The following is a 17,866-nucleotide window of genomic DNA, read 5'->3' as shown; positions in this document are numbered from 1 at the left end:
TCAACAAAGCTCAAGTGGTGCTCCAGTTTGAAGGTTTCAGTGAACTAGTTGGCATGTGACCCAAGGAAGCTGCAAACAAATACAGAACAGAATAATAGCAAGGTTGGTAGGTGTGATGGGGTAGCACTTTAGCTTAAAAAAACACTATTATACTTTGAGAGAGAAAATGATAAGGAAGAATAAGGTGATTAACATTCCCAAGAATTTGAAGAGACTCACCAACAGCACACAAAACAACTGGATCTTATAGGAGGTTTAGAACATAAATCTTCAGAGAATCACAGAAATGTAGAGCCCAAACACAGGCCCTAACAGCCCACCACATCCATGCCAACTGTAATGCCTACCTACATCAATTCCATTTGCCTGCATTAGGCCGATATGACCCTATTCCTTTCCAATGCATGTACCAGTCCAGATGTATTTTAAATGTTGTAATTGTATCTGCCTCTACTACCTCCTCTAGCAGCTCATTCCATAGACCTACCACCCTGTGTGGAAAAACTTACCCCTCAGACCTGCTTTAAATTTCTCCCCTCTCCCCTTAAACCTGTGCCCTCTAGTTCTAGACTCCTCTGCCCTGGGAATAAGATGCTGTCTACCTTATCTATGCCCGTCAATTTTATAAACCTCTGTAAGGTCACCCCTCAGCCTCCTATGTTTCAGTGAGAATAAATTCAGCCGATCCAATCTCTCCTTATAGCCTCCCCATTCCAGGTAACATCCTGGTGAATCTCTTCTGCACTCTCTCTATTGTTATTGCTACCAGATTCTTCCTGTAGGTTAATCCACCAACTTTAACACCACAGTAGAATCTACTAGTTTCAAACTGGGGCTGCACATAGAAAAGAATGCTGGGAAACAGAATGATAACAGTGCTGATTCCCCAAGGCTGCTGCCTATTATGGAGAAATATAAATATGAACTTCTAAGTGCAAGGGCCTAGAACTGAGCTCTGTGGAACCCCACTGAAAATAGCCTTCTGGTTAACCCGGTCAATCATTATCCTTTGCACCCTACCGTTAGGTCAGTTTTAGATTCAATTTACTTTGTATCCGATAGGCATTTACTTTCTGACCAGTCTGCCATGTGTTCTAATTGACTCTCCTTATAGCCTTCCCAGAAAAATGAATCCAGTTAGTCAGACAGGACCTTCCTTTAAGAAATCCATGATGACTGGGCTTGATCAATCAGGGCCTTTCCAAATGAAGGTTTAATACTGGCTTGGCCCAGAATTAATTTGAATAATTTTCCCATAATACAACTTGCCCCTTCCAAGTATTAGTCTCGTAATCCTCATCTTATTTTTTATCCCTTTGTCTTTTTAAAAAAAGTACAAGTTTCCAGTTGTAAGGCACTAATCCTATAAGCAGGAAGGACTGAAAAATTGTCAGAGCCCTACAATTTCCTTCCTTGCTTCTTTTAACAGCCTGAGGTAGATTTCATCCAGGCCTAGTGATTTATCCCCTTCCAAAAATGCTAAGGTCCTCCCCTTGCTTTTCTAATTTCCCTTTTAATTTCTCCCCGACATTTTCTGGAGTATAAAACTGACATAGGCTTCTGTTTTTTTTTGCGTAAGTACACCCTCAATGCACCTCACCACCCAGTGAGCTCTAAATTTTGCAGTTGACCTTGTGGGAATGTGTTTATCCTAAATCCCTTGAATTTCCTTCTTGAATTCCTCCCATTGGTCTCAGACTGATTTACCTTCAAGTAACTATTTTGAGTTAACTTTTGCTAAATCACTTTTGAACCAAATAAAACTTGACTTCCCGCAATTTATAACCTTTAATTTCCATTTTGCCCTTTTCTATATCTATGCTAAATTTAATGGACTGTTTGGAGTCTATAATACATTCCCAGCAATGTGACTGGTCCCTTTTTTCGTTTTTAGTTTAACCACATAACCTCATTTAATGATCCTTCTAATATCCCATTCCGTGTCACACTGTAATTGTTTTGTTAACCATTCTCACGAGCTCCTCTACCATCCCCTCCCTAATTCATCTGGAAACCCTATAACCAGGAATGTTAAACTGCCAGCCCTTCCCCTCTTTTAGCCATGTTTCAGAAATGGCTAAAATATATGTTCATTTGTGCCTTCAGTTCATCTGCCTTATTCACCAAACTTTGCACTTAGATACCTACCACTGACGTCAACTGCTGCCGATGTTTCACCCTTTGCTCTGCCTTCCGAACTCCAGTGTGAGCCCAACGCAAACAAGAGAAAACACTTCATATTCCATGTGGGTTGTCTACAACCCAATGGTATGAACATATGAATTTCCCCTGACCTCCTGCCTGTCTCCCCCCACCACCCATTTTCATCCCCCTCCTGGTTCCATCCACCTACTACCCACACATTTCACATGGTCCCATCTGTCCATCGTCCTTCACCCCATCCCAACCCTCCCCTCTCCTCTTCATACCAACTATCTTTCCTCTCCACTCAGTCCTGATGCAGGGTTTTGACCCAAAACTTTGGCAATTCCTTTTCTCCCCACAGATACTGCTCGACCCAATGAGTTCCTCCAGCAGATTGTTTGCTGCTCCCTCATTAATTTTGTCTTCATTTCCAGATCTGCTTCACAAGGTCACAAGATAAAGCAGCAGAAGTAGGCCATTCAGCCCATCAAGTCTACTCCATGAGCTAAACTCAACTATTCCCATCTTGCCCCAATTTCCGGCGTTTTCCCCATATCCCTTGATACCTTGACGAATTAGATACCTATCAATCTCCTCCTTAAACACCCCCAATGATCGGGCCTCCACAGCTGTACGTGGCAAAGAATTCCATAAATCCATGACCCTCTGGATAAAGAAATTTCTCCTCATTTCTGTCCTAAACAGGTACCCTCTAATTCTAAGACTGTGCTCTCTGGTCCTGGACTCACCCAAGGGAAACAGCTTAGCCACATCTACTCTGTCCAGTCCTTTCAACATTCGAAATGTTTTTATGAGGTCCCCTCTCATTCTTCTGTACTCCAGTGAGTACAGTCTAAGAGCTGACCAATGCTCATCGTATGTAAGCCCTTTCATTCCAGGAATCATCCTCATAAATCTTCTCTGAACCCTCTCCAATATCAGTACATCCTTCCTAAGATAAGGGGCTTTTCTCACTTCTGAATCTACAATCAGCTTCTTATCCCCTTAACATGCTGCTTTCACCTTTCCCCAACAGGGGACCAGCTACTGAGGATACAGGAAGAAATGAAGCCTGAGGATGAAGATCAGATCACACGGGGTTGAGGTGAGGGAATGCATTACTGACGTTAACATTTGAAGCAGAGACCATTTCAGTATTTACTTTGAATAAGTGATTGAAGTTAAAAGACAGGAGTTGACCATTCAGTACCTCAAGTGTGACCTACTGTTCAAAAAGATTAAAGCCTATCTGAAGATGGGCCTCAAGCGCATTTTTCTGCCTGATCCCCAAACTCTTCATTCCTCTATAGTTCAACAATCTCTCCATCTCATGCTGGAGTACACTTAATAAGCCAAACCTCACGGATAGTTCCATACACAAGTGTGGACTGGAGACAGTGTGTGTCATCCATTTTGAACTTCCACAGCTGCACGCTGCACCAGGGAAGTATGAAGATGCTGGAAGCCGGATGCTCCACCCCTGGACTCACCATCAAATCCAGTTAACACTGAGATGGGAAAGAATTTCTTCTTTCGGAAGCAGTGAACCTTTAGCTTCTTTGCCCCAAAGAACTGTTAATGCTGAATCATGGGGCCAGAATGTGCTGAACCCAGCCTACCCCTCGTGATCCATTTTCCTGAGACTATACAACCCCCATCATATAACCCCTGCCAGTTCTCGATTCCATTACCAAGAGAAACATTCTTACGTCTCAATAAAATCAGCTCTCAATTCATCCAAATTATAGACAGCACAGGTGCATTCTCTCCTCACGTGACACCACCTTCACCCCAGGAATCAACCAATGCAGCTCCTTATCATGGGCTCCAAGGCGAGTATATCCCTCCTAAAGGGAGATCAGAACTGCCAGTAGTAGTACAGGTGTGGTCTCACCAAAACCCAAAATGATTCTGTTTTTGCACTTGAACTTGCTTGCAAAAAAGGCCAACATTGGATTTGCCTTTCTAATTACTTGTGAAACTGCATGTTAACTTTGTATTTCATGTACTTGGAAACCCAGCTCACTCTATACTAGTCTATCACCATGTGAAGAGTACTTTTCTTTTTTCTTCTTACCAAAGTGATACCCTCATATTGCCCCTCATTATACTCTGTCATCTTTGTCCATTCACTTAACCTGTTCCAATCTCTTTGCAGCTTGTGCCTTCCTCACAACAAACACCCCCTGTATCTGTACCAAACTTGGGTACAATACACTCAGTTTCTTCTTCTAAGTCATTAATATAAACTGTAAATAGCTTAGGTCCAACACTATTCCCTGTGGGACTCCAGTGGTTACTGTTTACCAACCAGAAAATGGCTCATTTGTCCCTACTGTCTTTGTTAGTTAACCAATACTTTATCCAAGCTAATATAGAGGTTCAATACCACAATCCTTTATTTTGCAGAGTAATCTTTTGTGGCATCTTATTGAACACCTCTGGAAATCCAAAAACTCAATTTGCTGATCGTCCTTTATCCGTGTCACATTTTCAATAAATCCTAATACATCTGTTAATCACGATTCCCCTTTCATGGACCATGCTGAAATCACAATGATTTTCTAATTTCCCTGTTACTACTTCCTCTAGTAACTTCCTATGACAGATGTTAGGTTAAGACTAGAAGAAAGGGATATACAAAATAGTGTAGGCAAATGGGGCAGGGACATCTACCTGTGTGGAGAATAAATGTTGCTTTTAGTCATCTAATTCCATGTATTTTGTTTTTGTAATTCTAAATGGACCAAAGAATTTTAACCCAATCACAGCAAGGCTAAAGTCCAAGACATGAACTGTTTTTAAACAATCCAACTGCTGCAGCTAGAGATTGGCTGACAGCTGTGGATTTGAAAAGATCCAGACGTTCAGACCGGAATTTGAGGATCTTACAGATTTCAACACAAGTTCTTCAAGTTCAACACAGAGCAGAGTCATTACTGATGCAAAGTTACTGCAATGGCATTCACGGTGCTCAAAGTGTCAGTGGTCCATCTTCACAGATTGTGACAACATTCCACTGAAACAGTTTGCTTTTAAAGCCCTTCCTACAAACACTATTCAATATCTGTCCAGATTTCAACCTCCTTTGGAAAAAAAATCCATTTGGAGTTCAGATTTTGCCACTCACTGGGTGCCTGTAGTATTACCTGGAATAACTATATCTGCATTTCAAAGTTGAAGGAATTGGGAATAATCAATACTACTACTCTATGGATGTCAATTTTCATGCACAAAACCTTCCCCCACCCCCCCATCCAGCACCTTGCCCTAGTGCTGCTGGATGGCATCTTCAAAGGCTAAAAAGTCTACATTTGCTTATTTTGCTCTACCGTGATATTCCTCCAGTCATGAAAGATGTGACACAGAAATGATAAGGGACAGCTCATCGAAACATCTGTAGTGAGGTGAACTAAAATGGCTAGCTAATGTTCAGCTCCAGAACCAAAGCAGCTGCTGCAATATAATTCCACATGAGGATAGTGGTGGTGGTGACATTCCAGTGAGTCAGCTGCCCTGGTCTTTCTGGGTAGAGAAGGTCACAGCTTGGGAAGTGATGTCAAGAACCACAGCAAGCTGATGCACTACATTCCCTAGATGATGCTGAATGCAGCCACAGTGGAAGAGTGTCCAGGGTGGTGTCCAGTTCTTGAATGTTGTTGGCGCTATACTCATCCAGAAAAGGGAAAAATATTCCATTACACTCCCGCACCCTAAATGGTGGAAACACTTTGTGGAATCGGGTTTGTCATTGATCTCAAGATACCCAGCCTCAGCCCTGCATTTGTAGCCACAGTATTTATGTCATAGGTCTTCTGGACAGTAGTGACACCACAACATGCTGATAAAGGACTCAAAAAGGTTATATTGCTTCTTATTTGAGATAGTCACTGCGTGGAACTTATGGGACATAAATATTTCTTGTTACTTAAATGGTAAGGGTGGGTAAATCGACACTATTTGGGAATGATCATTCCATGGTACTTGTCTGGTGTGAATGATACAATGATCAGAAACTGTACAGGACTGCATCAACATTCAGCACCATCCAGGTCATGCCCTCTTCGCATTGCTACCATCGGGGAGGTGGTACAGGAGCCTGAAGACCCACACTCAATGTTTTCCGAACAGCTTCATCCCCTCCACCATCAGATTTCTGAACGGTCCATAAACCCATGAACACTACCTCATTATTCCTCTTTTGCACTATTTATTTCTGTAACTTATAGTAATGTTTATGTCTTGCACTGTACTGCTGCCACAAAACAATAAATTTCACGACATATATCAGTGATAATAAACCTGATTCTGATATATCATGAACATTATTTTGTCTCTTAATATGGTAAGAACTTATTTTCTGATGAAACGTATTACATTTTAGCCTGAAATTTCAAAGTTGTTTTGCCATAAGTAGCATAATCAGAAGTATAGATAGTTTAAATCAATCACACATCCAGCACTTGCTGGATTGCCTTAATTGTAAATCCAGATGGATTGACTCCTTCCAGGTACAGATTTACGTACCTGAATGTTTGGACTTTATATGTACGTGCAACAACGCTTGTGAAGCAAAGGTCTCTTTACAATCTTCACACTCCAACATCTTGATATCTGAGAAAATAATGTGCAATGTTACAATAGCAGAAAATGAGAATGGCATTAGAACTAAATTGTTAACAACTGATAGTTAACTTTGTTACCACTGATGAATTCTACACTGAACCCAGTTTAATGATGGAAAATTACGGGCTGGCAAATGCAGAAATGGAAACGATGGCCCAATATGCACCATTTCTCAAGGAGTAATAGAATACAGGACAGACAATGCTGGAAATACTCAGGAAGCCACGCTGCATCTGTGGAGAAAGAAGCAGAGTTAATGCATCAGGTCCGAGATCTTTGATAAGAACTAGAAAAAGTTAGAAAGATGAGGGGTGAAACAAAAGGGAATTTCTGTGACAGGGTGGAGACCAAGACAGAATTAAGTGGTCATGGAGCCAGCTGAGAGTGGGTAGTGTTAATCACAGCTGATTCGCCTGGAAGAGATGAAAATAGAAAAGGATGAAAGAAAGAATAAAATCAATGCTGGAATGATGAAATACCAAACACTACAGATACTGGAAAACTGAAACAAAAGACAAGGCTAGAAATACCCTATAGGTTTGGTACTGTCTGTAAAAACAAAGCAGCTGATGTTTTAGGTTAATGCCCTTTCCAATTAACTAGCTAGTTCTGATGCAAACTGGAAAGGCCGATAATCTAAAACTTGTTGAATTCAGAGTCGAGTCCCAAGGGCTGTTCGACGCCTAGACACAAAATGCGATGCCTTGCCTCAAGCATATATTATTGAAACAGCATAAAAGCCAAAGACAGATGTTAAAGTAGGAGTGGAATGAATAATTAAAGCAAAAGGCCTTCTGCAAAACAGTTACCGAATGTGCATTTGGTTTCTCCAATGCAGAGGAGATACAACTACAGGAAGTACACGCGAATTGCTCCTTCACATGGAAGGAGTGGTTGGCTCTGTGGATATTGGAAAGGGAAGAGTTAAAAAAACATGTGCTGCATTTCAAAAGGTTCACCATACACTAAGTGAAGACATTTCTTCTCACCTCTGCCCCAAATAGCCAGCTACATATTTACAGGCTGATACTCTGGTTCTGAACACACCAGCCAGGGGAATCATTAACTCCAATTCTACGCTATCAGGACTGGTTGTACACTTGATGAGATCATCACTCATTCTTCTAAACTGAAAAGAATCCAGGCCCACTCTGTTTAAGGCCCACTCATATAATGAGGTGTCATTCTAGGAATCAACCTGATGAACCTTCGTTGCATTTCCTCTATTGCAATTACATCCTTCCTTGGGTAGGGAGATCAGGCCTGTACACGATATTCCAGGGTAAATGAAAATCAAAAAAACCGGAGATCTGAAGTAAAAACCAAAAATGCTGGAAACACTCAGCAGATTGGGTGTGGAAAAAGACAAAGATAATATTTCAGGTCAAAGATATTCGGTGTGGATTCACTAGGACCCTGCTTAATTGCAGTAAGACATCTTAACTTTTATAGGGAGGGAATTGGAGGTGGCAGGGAGGGGAGGGAGATCCACATACAACTCAGTTTCAACAAAGATCACGAGTGATTTTGTTGCAACTTAACCTGGTACGTTCTGACCTACTTACCTGAGCCATTATCCGCAAATCATCACTGTCTTCAATAACTTAACTAACACCCTAGAGATCAAAAGTTCTTTCCTGTCGTTTCATCACATGTATAGTACTGGTTTATGAACTAAATCTAGAGACTCTTCAACAGCCTGTCAAAGTAAAGTTACCTGAATGGTCAGACTTCATGTGTTTGTTCAGAGCTGTTATACTGGCAAAGGATTTCTCACATACTGAGCAAGTCAGGGTAGCAAACTTTGGAGAGCGGTGATTTTGTGCTGCGAAGATGTCAGGGTGATGAGTTCGATTGTGATACCACAGTCCAGACAATTGCTAGATAAAAGATCATAGGAAGTATTTGTTACATGAAAGTCAAGGATTAGCAATGGGCATACTGTCACAGTGTTGCCCTCTAGGATTCAGCCGTCTTCATTACCTCAGCTGCAAGATCTTTCTTCATTTCTGAAGCTAGCCAAATGGTGAGCACTCATGGAAGCAGCACTGCATCTAATGTTTCCACCTGCATGATTTGGCATCGATGACCAAAGTGGAAACTCGTCCAATTTTTGCCCTTTCTAGTTCAAAGTCTCAAAGCAAACCACCAATTAAATAACGAAGGGCTCAACACAAAAATCCTAACTGCTGCCTTCCTGACTCAAATAGCTTCAGTATCATGCAAAAATAAAGTTAATTATAAAACTATCAAGAGTTTAGTTTCACAAAATATAATCCTTCAGAACAATACTTTTGAGGTACTGACAAATCAGATCTCCAAATGTGCATTTTGCTTCTGTACATATTATGCATTTACGAACAGCAAATGTAATACCTGAATCAGAGGACATCTGATGAAAGAGATTTGGACTAAATAAGAGAAACTTGGAACAAAGCAATTTTATATTGTCAATCGTAATCCAATTCATTTTAAATATTTCTTATCTATAGTAACTTTCCAGGCCATTGTTACAATAAGTGATTAAAACAACAAACAAATACAAAATTTTGGAAAATAGTTCAACGTCTGGTTCTAAGAGTCTGCATCCAACACTCCTACCTGATAAGCCTTGTCGCAAATTTCACAGTTATATGGTTTTCCACCAACATGTGTGACCATGTGTCTTTCGAGAAGTGACGGCGCACTAAAATTCTTGCCACAGACATCACAGGGATTGTACTCAGGAGGATGCACTTCCTGGATGTGCTTCTTATGCTCCTCTAGAGATGGAAAACTCATCCGGCACTTCTGACAGTCATATGGGTCTTCAACATCTGCAAAGATCAGCAAATATACCTCAGCTGCACAAGCTAATTATCTACTTCAACACAGTAATACCATCCCATTTTAGGAATATTTTCTTAACTTGCATGCTAGATATGCTTAGTGTTAAAAAAATGCTTAAAAGGCCACAAGCTTTGAGAGATAGCATCTTAATTTGAGGTTATTTGGTTTAATAGTTGAGCAGTTAGATCAGTTTTACAGCACAATGGTTTTACCACTCAGGCAAGCAATTTCAACATAATTAATGACTTGCTTAACTTAACATGCAATCCCCAAGTAATTATAATAATAAAGCACATTATCCAGAGAAACTTATTTCATAAAGCAAGCTTTGCTTTTCTGATGGATTCACACAAAATTAGCATTATATAAGGTCACACAAAACGAACAGGCCAGGAGCACAGCTGTCCGACCCAGCGTACATCTAGCAGATGTTTCCATAGAACCATACAGCACAAAACAGGCCCTTCGGCCCACCATGTTGTGCCATCCATCAAACCACCCTCACACTATCTAACCCTTTCCTCCCGCATATGCCTCTATCTCACATTCCTCCATATGTCTATCCAACAAAATCTTGAACCTGTCCAATGTATCTGCCTCCACCACCACCCCAGGCAGTGCATTCCATGCACCAACCACTCTCTGGGTGAAAAACCTCCCCCTGACATCTCCCCTGAACCTCCCACCCACAACCTTAAAGCCATGCCCTCTCGTCTTGAGCATTGGTCCCCTGGGAAGGAGGTGCTGGCTGTCTATCTATTCCTCTCAATATTTTATATACCTCTATCATGTCTCCTCTCATCCTCCTCCTTTCCAGTGAATAAAGCCCTAGCACCTTAAGCCTTTGCTCATATTCCATACGCTCTAATCCAGGCAGCATCCTGGTAAATCTCCTCTGCACCCTCTCCAACGCCTCCACATTCTTCTTATAATGCGGTGACCAAAACTGAACACAGTACTCTAAGTGTGGTCTAACTAGAGTTTTGTAAAGCTGCATCATCACTTCGCGGCTCTTAAACTCAATCCCACGACTTATGAAAGCTAATATCCCATCAGCCGTCTTAACTGCTCTATCCACCTGTGAGGCAACTTTCAGTGAACTGTGAATATGAACCCCCAGATCCCTCTGCTCCTCCACACTGCCAAGTACCTTGCCATTTACCCTGTACTCTGCCCTGAAGTTTGTCCTTCCAAAGTGTACCACCTCACACTTCTCCGGATTGAACTCCATCTGCCACTTGTCAGCCCAGCTCTGCATCCTATCAATATCCCTCTAAGTTCCGACAGCCCTCCACACTATCCACAACACCGCCGATCTTAGTGTCGTCCACAAACTTACTAACCCAGCCTTCCACCCCCTCATCTAAGTCATCTATAAATATCACAAAAAGTAGAGGTCCCAGAACCTATCCCTGCGGGACACCACTAGTCACTGCCTTCCAATCTGAGGGCACTCCTTCCACCACAACCCTCTGCTTTCTACAGGCAAGCCAATTCCTAATCCACACAGCCAAGCTTCCCTGGATCCCTTGGCCTCTGACCTTCCGAAGAAGCCTACCATGAGGAACCTTATCAAATGCCTTACTAAAATCCATATAGACCACATCCACCGCACTACCCTCATCAATCTTCCTGGTCACCTCCTCAAAGAACTCTATCAGGCTTGTGAGGCAAGATCTTCCCTTCACAAAGCCATGCTGGCTGTCCCTAATCAGTCCATGATTCTCCAGGTGTTCATAAATCCTATCCCTTAGAATCCTTTCTAACAGCTTAACCACCACAGACGTAAGGCTCACCGGTCTGTAATTCCCTGGACTATCCCTACTACCTTTTTTGAACAAGGGGACAACATTCGCCACCCTCCAATCCTCCGGCACCATCCCCGTGGACAACGAGGACTCAAAGATCCTTACCAGCGGTTCAACAATCTCCTCCCTAGCCTCTCGAAGCAGCCTGGGGAAAATCCCGTCAGGCCCCGGAGATTTATCTGTCTTGATATTATTTAACAACTTCAACACATCCTCTCTCTTGATATCTACAACCTCGAGAACATTACCCCTACCAGCACTCCCTTCCACATCATCATGACCCCTCTCCCTGGTGAATACCGAAGAGAAGTACTCATTGAGAACTTCTCCCACTTCCGCCGCCTCCAGGCAAATTCTCCCACCTTTGTCTTTAATCGGACCTACCTTCACCCTAGCCATCCTCCTACCCTTCACGTACATGAGAAAGGCCTTGGGATTTTCCTTAACCCTACTAAGCCAACGCCTTTTCATGTCCCCTTCTAGCTCTCCTCAGCCCTTTCTTAAGTTCCTTCCTCGCTACTCTATATTTCTCACGGGCCCTGTCTGAACCTTGCTGTTTATACCTTATGTACGCTACCTTCTTCTCCCTAACTAGTCGTTCCACCTCTCTCGTCACCCACGGTTCCTTCACCCTGCCATTCCTTCTCTGCCTCACCGGGACATATTTATCCCTAACATCCTGCATAAGATCCCTGAACATCGACCACATCCCCATGGTACATTTCCCTTCAAAAAGGACATCCCACTTTACACTCCCAAGTTCTCTCCTTATAGCCTCATAGTTAGCCCTTCCACAATTGAAAAACCTCTTGTCCTCTCTGCACCTGTCCCTGTCCATGACAATTTTAAAGGTTATGGAGCAATGGTCACTGTCCCCCAAATGCACCCACCAATAGATCCTTCACCTGTCCCAGTTCATTTCCTAAAACTAGATCTAGCATTGCATTCCCTCTAGTTGGCCTGTCGACATACTGCGTCAGGAATCCCTCCTGGACACATTTAACAAATTCCGTCCCATCTAAACCTTTGGCACTAAGCAGATTCCAGTCTACATTTGGGAAGTTGAAGTCTCCCATTATAACAACCCTGTTATTTTTGCTTCTCTCCAAACACTGCCTGCCAATCTGCTCCCCTGTATCTCTACTGCTACCAGGGGGCCTATAGAATACTCCTAGTAGAGTAACTGCTCCTTTCTTGTTCCTTACTTCCACCCATATGGACTCCAGAGATGATCCTTCTACAATATTCATCCTTTCCACAGCCGTAACAGTGTCCCTGACCAGTATCGCCACCCTTCCTCCTCTTCTCCCCCCTTCCCTATCCCTCTTAAAACACCGAAAACCAGGAATATTCAATATCCACTCCTGCCCTGACATCAGCCACGTCTCAGTAATAGCCACAATATCATAGTCCCCCAGTCTTATCCAAGCCCTCAGTTCATCTCCCTTATTCCTGACACTTCTTGCATTTAAGTAAACACACTTCAGTCCATCCACCTTACTACTTTTATAGCCTGTATTCTGCTTCTCCTTCCTCAAAGCCTCTCTACCTGTTTGATCTAACTTTTCCCCACACCCTTCTTCCTCTGACCTACTCCTCCAGTTCCCTTCCCCCTCACAAACTAGTTTAAACCCTCCCGAACCACCCTAGCAAACTAGTTTAAACCCTCCCGAACCACCCTAGCAAAGAGCAACATTGCAAATCTGAGGGAAGAGTGGGGAAAACACTCTGCTTCTATCCTTTCACTATAGGGCTTGATCATATAATTTCTAAGACACTTAGTTTTTACTTGTAAGCTATCTCTGTTCCATTACAGTAACCTCCAGAAATGAATTCTAAAAAGCCCTTTTTTTTTGAAAACCAATATTGGAACAGAAATCTTTATGATTGTCTGTTCATTCCAGTTCTGACTACGACTGTTGCAGCATCCTTTGAAACCAAAATTGATTCTCAAACTGTATTTACTTCATCACCAGATATTGGAATTGCCTTATTATTGTCTCATGTACCGAGGTACAGTGAAAATCTGTTCATACAGATCAATTCATTACACAGTGCATCGAGGTAGTACAGGGTAAAACAATACAGAATGCAAAATAAAGTGTAACAGTCACAGAGAAAGCGCAGTGCAGGGAGACAATAAGGTGCAAGGTCCGTGGTAGATTGTGAAGTCAAAAGTCCATCTTATCATACTAGGGAACCATTCAATAGTCTTAGAACAGTGGGATAGAAGCTGTCCTTGAGCCTGATGGTATGTGCTTTCAGGCAGTTAGAAACTCTGCACATGAGATTTCTTAGGATGGAAGAATAATGAAGAGTCAACACTAAATTGTCGAAACCCCTCAACTTTCTAAAGCTTGTCAAACTGAATTTTCCCCAAATTTCCTGAATTTTCCATCCTGATGGGAAAAGTAGTTGAAGTCAAAAAGAGCTGAACAGCTGTCACATCTAATAGATTGATAATGTACATCCCACTTGGTGGCATCACAGGAATGTAGAGATGATGACATCCAACTCAAAGTGACCATCATTTCTGATTTGTCTCATTTATTGTCAGACATACAGTATTAGATGAACAAAAATATTCTGCAATGGTACATGGAGAATGAAGCATTGCCCACTGTTCCCAGCAACTAATCCCTTCGTGGTCATAAATGGGTCTGAACCAACCAGAACCTTGGCATCCAGTCATAGCCTTACAATTTATATAAATGACTTGGATGAACAAACCAAAAGACTGGTTGGTAAGTTTGCTAATAGCACCAAGATAAGTAGGTAACTAAGCTGTGAAGAGTCAGAGTCATGGAGTCATATGGCATGGAAAAAGGCCCTTCGGCCCAACTCCTTCATGCCGACTGTGTTGCCCAGTGAGCTAGTTCCATCTGCTCCGCTTAACCTCTCCAATCCATGTACTTATCTGGATGGATTTTAAATGTTGCTGATGTGCCCGCATCAACCACTATTTCTGGCAGCTCATTCCAAATACACACCACCCATTGTGTGAAGAAGATGCCCCTGATGTCCTTTTCTAAATCCTTCACCTTTGATCTTAAACATATGTCCTCTTGTTTTTAGCACCCTCTCCCTGGAAAAAAGACTGTGTGCTTTCTCCCTGTCTATGCCTCTATCAGGTCACCCCTCAACCTCCTACGTTCTAGGGAATAAAGTCCTAGTCTACACAACCTCTCCTTGTAACTCAGGCCCCCAAGTCCAGGCAACATCCTGGTAAATCTTTTCTGCACTCTTTCTAGTTTAATAACATCTTTCCTATAACAGGACGACCAAAACTGTACACAATACTCCAAATGTGGCCATAACTTCCCAACTCCTATACTCAATGCCCCGACTGATGAAGGCCAGCATGGCAAATGCCTTCTTCACCACCCTAACTATCTGTGACACCACTTTCAGCGAACTATGCACTTGCACTCTCAGGGCCCTACCATTCACTGTACAAGTCCTACCCTGGTTTGCTTTCCCAAAATGCAATACTTCACATTTATCTGGATAAGCAAGAAGTGAAAGGTTACCATGGAGAGACAGGAATGCAAAGTTAAGATCACAATCAGATGAGCCATGATCTCATTACATGGTGGAGCATGCTTCAGATTCTTAACAGTCTATTCCTGCTCCCATTTCAGATCTACTGCCTCTGTAATAAGGCCTTACCTGTTGCTGAAAGCCCCACCCATAAGTCATACAGCACAGAAATGGGCCCTTCAGCCCAAATGGTCCATGGCAACCAAGATGCCCACCCAAGCCAGTCCCATTTGCCCATATTCATTATCTCAACATTACTACTCTAATGCTTGCTTGGTTAACCCCCACCTTGCATCCTCTGTAACCCTGAGTCTTTGCTGGCAGTATCTTAACTCTCAGTTAAGTCCCATTCACCTTCACTCTTGTGCTCACTAACATACATTGGCTCCTGCTCCAGCAATGCACTGATTTTACAATACTTATTATATTCAAAATCCTTTAATGCCCTTGGCCTTCCCTATCTCTGTAACCTCTTACAATCTTCCAAGGTTTCTGTACTCTTGTGAATATTCAGTTTTCATCACTACAGTGCTTTCACATGTCCAAGTCCTAAGCACTGAGATTCCTTCTCTATAATTCTTTGTCTCTTCCCCTTTAAAATGCATTTACAGATTTACATTTTTGTATATCTGTCCAAATATCCAGATAGCACCTCTCCCATCAGCATCAGATTCTGCCGTCCAGCACTTTTCAACTATTCCATGGTCCTTCACCTTCCTCAATGGTTTGTAACAAATTTAGTCAAATGCTGCCAGCAAAGATAATTAGATTATACATTGCTTGACTAACCACTTCAGTCAAGTTTCTTGCTGCCCAACAGTGTATTTTAGATCGTGTGAAATCCAAGGGCATTTTGATTTATAGTTGCATTGCTTAAAGTTGCAGATGAGAAATAAAGCTTTGAAGCAATGCGTATTCGTCTTTAAACTTTGTGTTAGTGTAGAGAACCTCTAAGATTTTGTCCATGTTACATTGATACTCACTGTGAAAGGAACGCAAGTGCATGGACAGTCCATTGGCCTGGCTGAATCCTTTGCCACATTCGCGACAGACATATGGCTTGTCCCCAGTATGTGTCCGTACATGGCGGGTCAATTCAATTGACTGGGCAAACACTGCATCACAGTACTGACATGCGTACATTTTTCCTATTGAATCACAAAAGTTCAAGAGATTAAAAGCTAAAGAGCTACCAAGAATTCCAAACACACTGGCTCCTGGCCATTCATGACAACCCAGTGCTTTCTCAATGGTAACAAGCTCACTGGCTAATGACCACTTTTAAGCTTGTTGCCATGGAGAAATCAGGCTCTGGAGAGCTGTGCAGGCTAAAGAGCTGGAGACAACTTTCATCGCATCCAAAAGGAGATGCTGAGAGAAACCAGAGGATCTGAGTGGTTTGTCAGAGCAGCCATCGATGCCCACTTGTGCCAGCAAGGCAGTAAAACTGGGCCCCACACCTCAGCCCTGAGAGACCACCCCATTCACCCCAGACCTCACAGGCAGACTTTCTGCAACAAGGGGTAATTCATTGCTGCAGGAATGCCAGCAGAGTTCCTGGCACAGCAGTAGAGAGGCAGTAGTTCACATCAGTTTCCCAGCATGGCAACACTATCCGAAATGTATTCCATATTTGATGCTAGAAAATGACCCTTTTTTAGTTCTAATTCCATTCATACTCTCATTCCTTGGAAGATATCCAGAAAATTAGATGAGGGAGGAGTGTCCTCATTTTTGGAGATCTCCATCCCTTTTGGTTTCACTTTTTTGTGTTTTATATCACTCCCAACTCATGGGATATCTGGTGTAACTTTAAAACAAGCCTTGTCTTGCCATATCATGCATCTCTCTTATTTATTAGCCTAAATTGTTAATGAGAGCTCTTTCTTTCTAGGGATATCTACCAAATACTTTCACCAACACCTCCCACTGTTCATTCAGACTTTTAACCATTGACTACTGTGCCTAGCCTATCAACCACTCAGAAACCAATAAAGATTTTGAGTGTTGATCCAGAATAACACCCTGTATATTTTACTCCTATTCCTTATAGAAGAGTCTTGACTCTCATTTAGGACTGTTTATAAAAAGTGGCACGAATACCCAAAGTAAAAAGTTAGAGACACAATTTCAAATAAATCTGTGTATCATGGAAAAATATTATGATGACTTTACATTGAAGTGCTGTCGCATCACATACCTTCTGAATGTTTTTTCTTCATGTGATAGGCCAAAGCAGCAGCTTGCATAAATGTCATATCACAATGTTTGCAGAAGAATGGCTTTTCTCCAGTGTGAAGTCTCATGTGATTCTTCAGTGTGGAATTTGCTGCAAATTTTGCCCCACAGTCATTACAAGAGAAAGGCTTCTCGTCAAAGTGATCAGAGCGCTTATGATATTGCATTCCTGCAGAGGAAGATGAAACGCATGAAAACAAAGCTTGAAATATTTAATATATAACAAAGCAGGCTGGGGACAATCATGTCGTCTACATGTCAGGAATGAGTGCACAGAAGTATTAGAATGTAATTGGATTTGGAACTGCCTGAAGGCAGCTCTTCTTCAAGGTTTGGTAGCCTAGTAATTACGGTAGTGGACAAAATTCCAAAACATTAGGAGTTAAAACTCTGCAACAAGCTGTGAAACAAATTTTAAAAAAACCTGGCAATTTGTGAGCTGGGATCTGTAAATGATAAGGGAAGCTAAGATACAATCTCAAATATTTCTTTGATGAAGAGGTCGCCAGTGCTACATTAGATGGTTAATTCTTCATTGATTGCTGGACAAAGAAGGATGGCCAAAAAAAAGTGCCCAATCGGTGTCACCACGGGCAATTTAGATTAATTACATTATTCGCATGGGCAGGTTATTTATCTATTCATCTATTTATTTATTTAACTAATGCACCTGCTCCCCT

General features: G+C 42.1%; 1 protein-coding gene across 3 annotated transcripts in view; it reads right to left on the bottom strand.

The window, feature by feature from the left end:
- The window catches only part of zbtb40 (zinc finger and BTB domain containing 40), a 75,154-nt gene that overhangs the window by 10,891 nt on the left and 46,397 nt on the right, over positions 1–17,866 (bottom strand). For all 3 annotated transcript variants that reach the window (XM_052039390.1, XM_052039392.1, XM_052039389.1), the window contains exons 12-16: positions 17,149–17,355; positions 15,932–16,096; positions 9,373–9,587; positions 8,489–8,651; positions 6,673–6,759 (exon numbers count right to left, since the gene is read on the bottom strand). In XM_052039390.1, the coding sequence (XP_051895350.1) occupies positions 6,673–6,759; positions 8,489–8,651; positions 9,373–9,587; positions 15,932–16,096; positions 17,149–17,355 (837 nt within the window). The remainder of the gene's footprint in view (positions 1–6,672; positions 6,760–8,488; positions 8,652–9,372; positions 9,588–15,931; positions 16,097–17,148; positions 17,356–17,866) is intronic.

The sequence above is a fragment of the Pristis pectinata genome, chromosome 26, assembly GCF_009764475.1.
Source record: "Pristis pectinata isolate sPriPec2 chromosome 26, sPriPec2.1.pri, whole genome shotgun sequence".
Taxonomy (NCBI): Eukaryota; Metazoa; Chordata; class Chondrichthyes; order Rhinopristiformes; family Pristidae; genus Pristis; species Pristis pectinata.
This window is presented reverse-complemented; position numbering and strand designations above follow the sequence as displayed.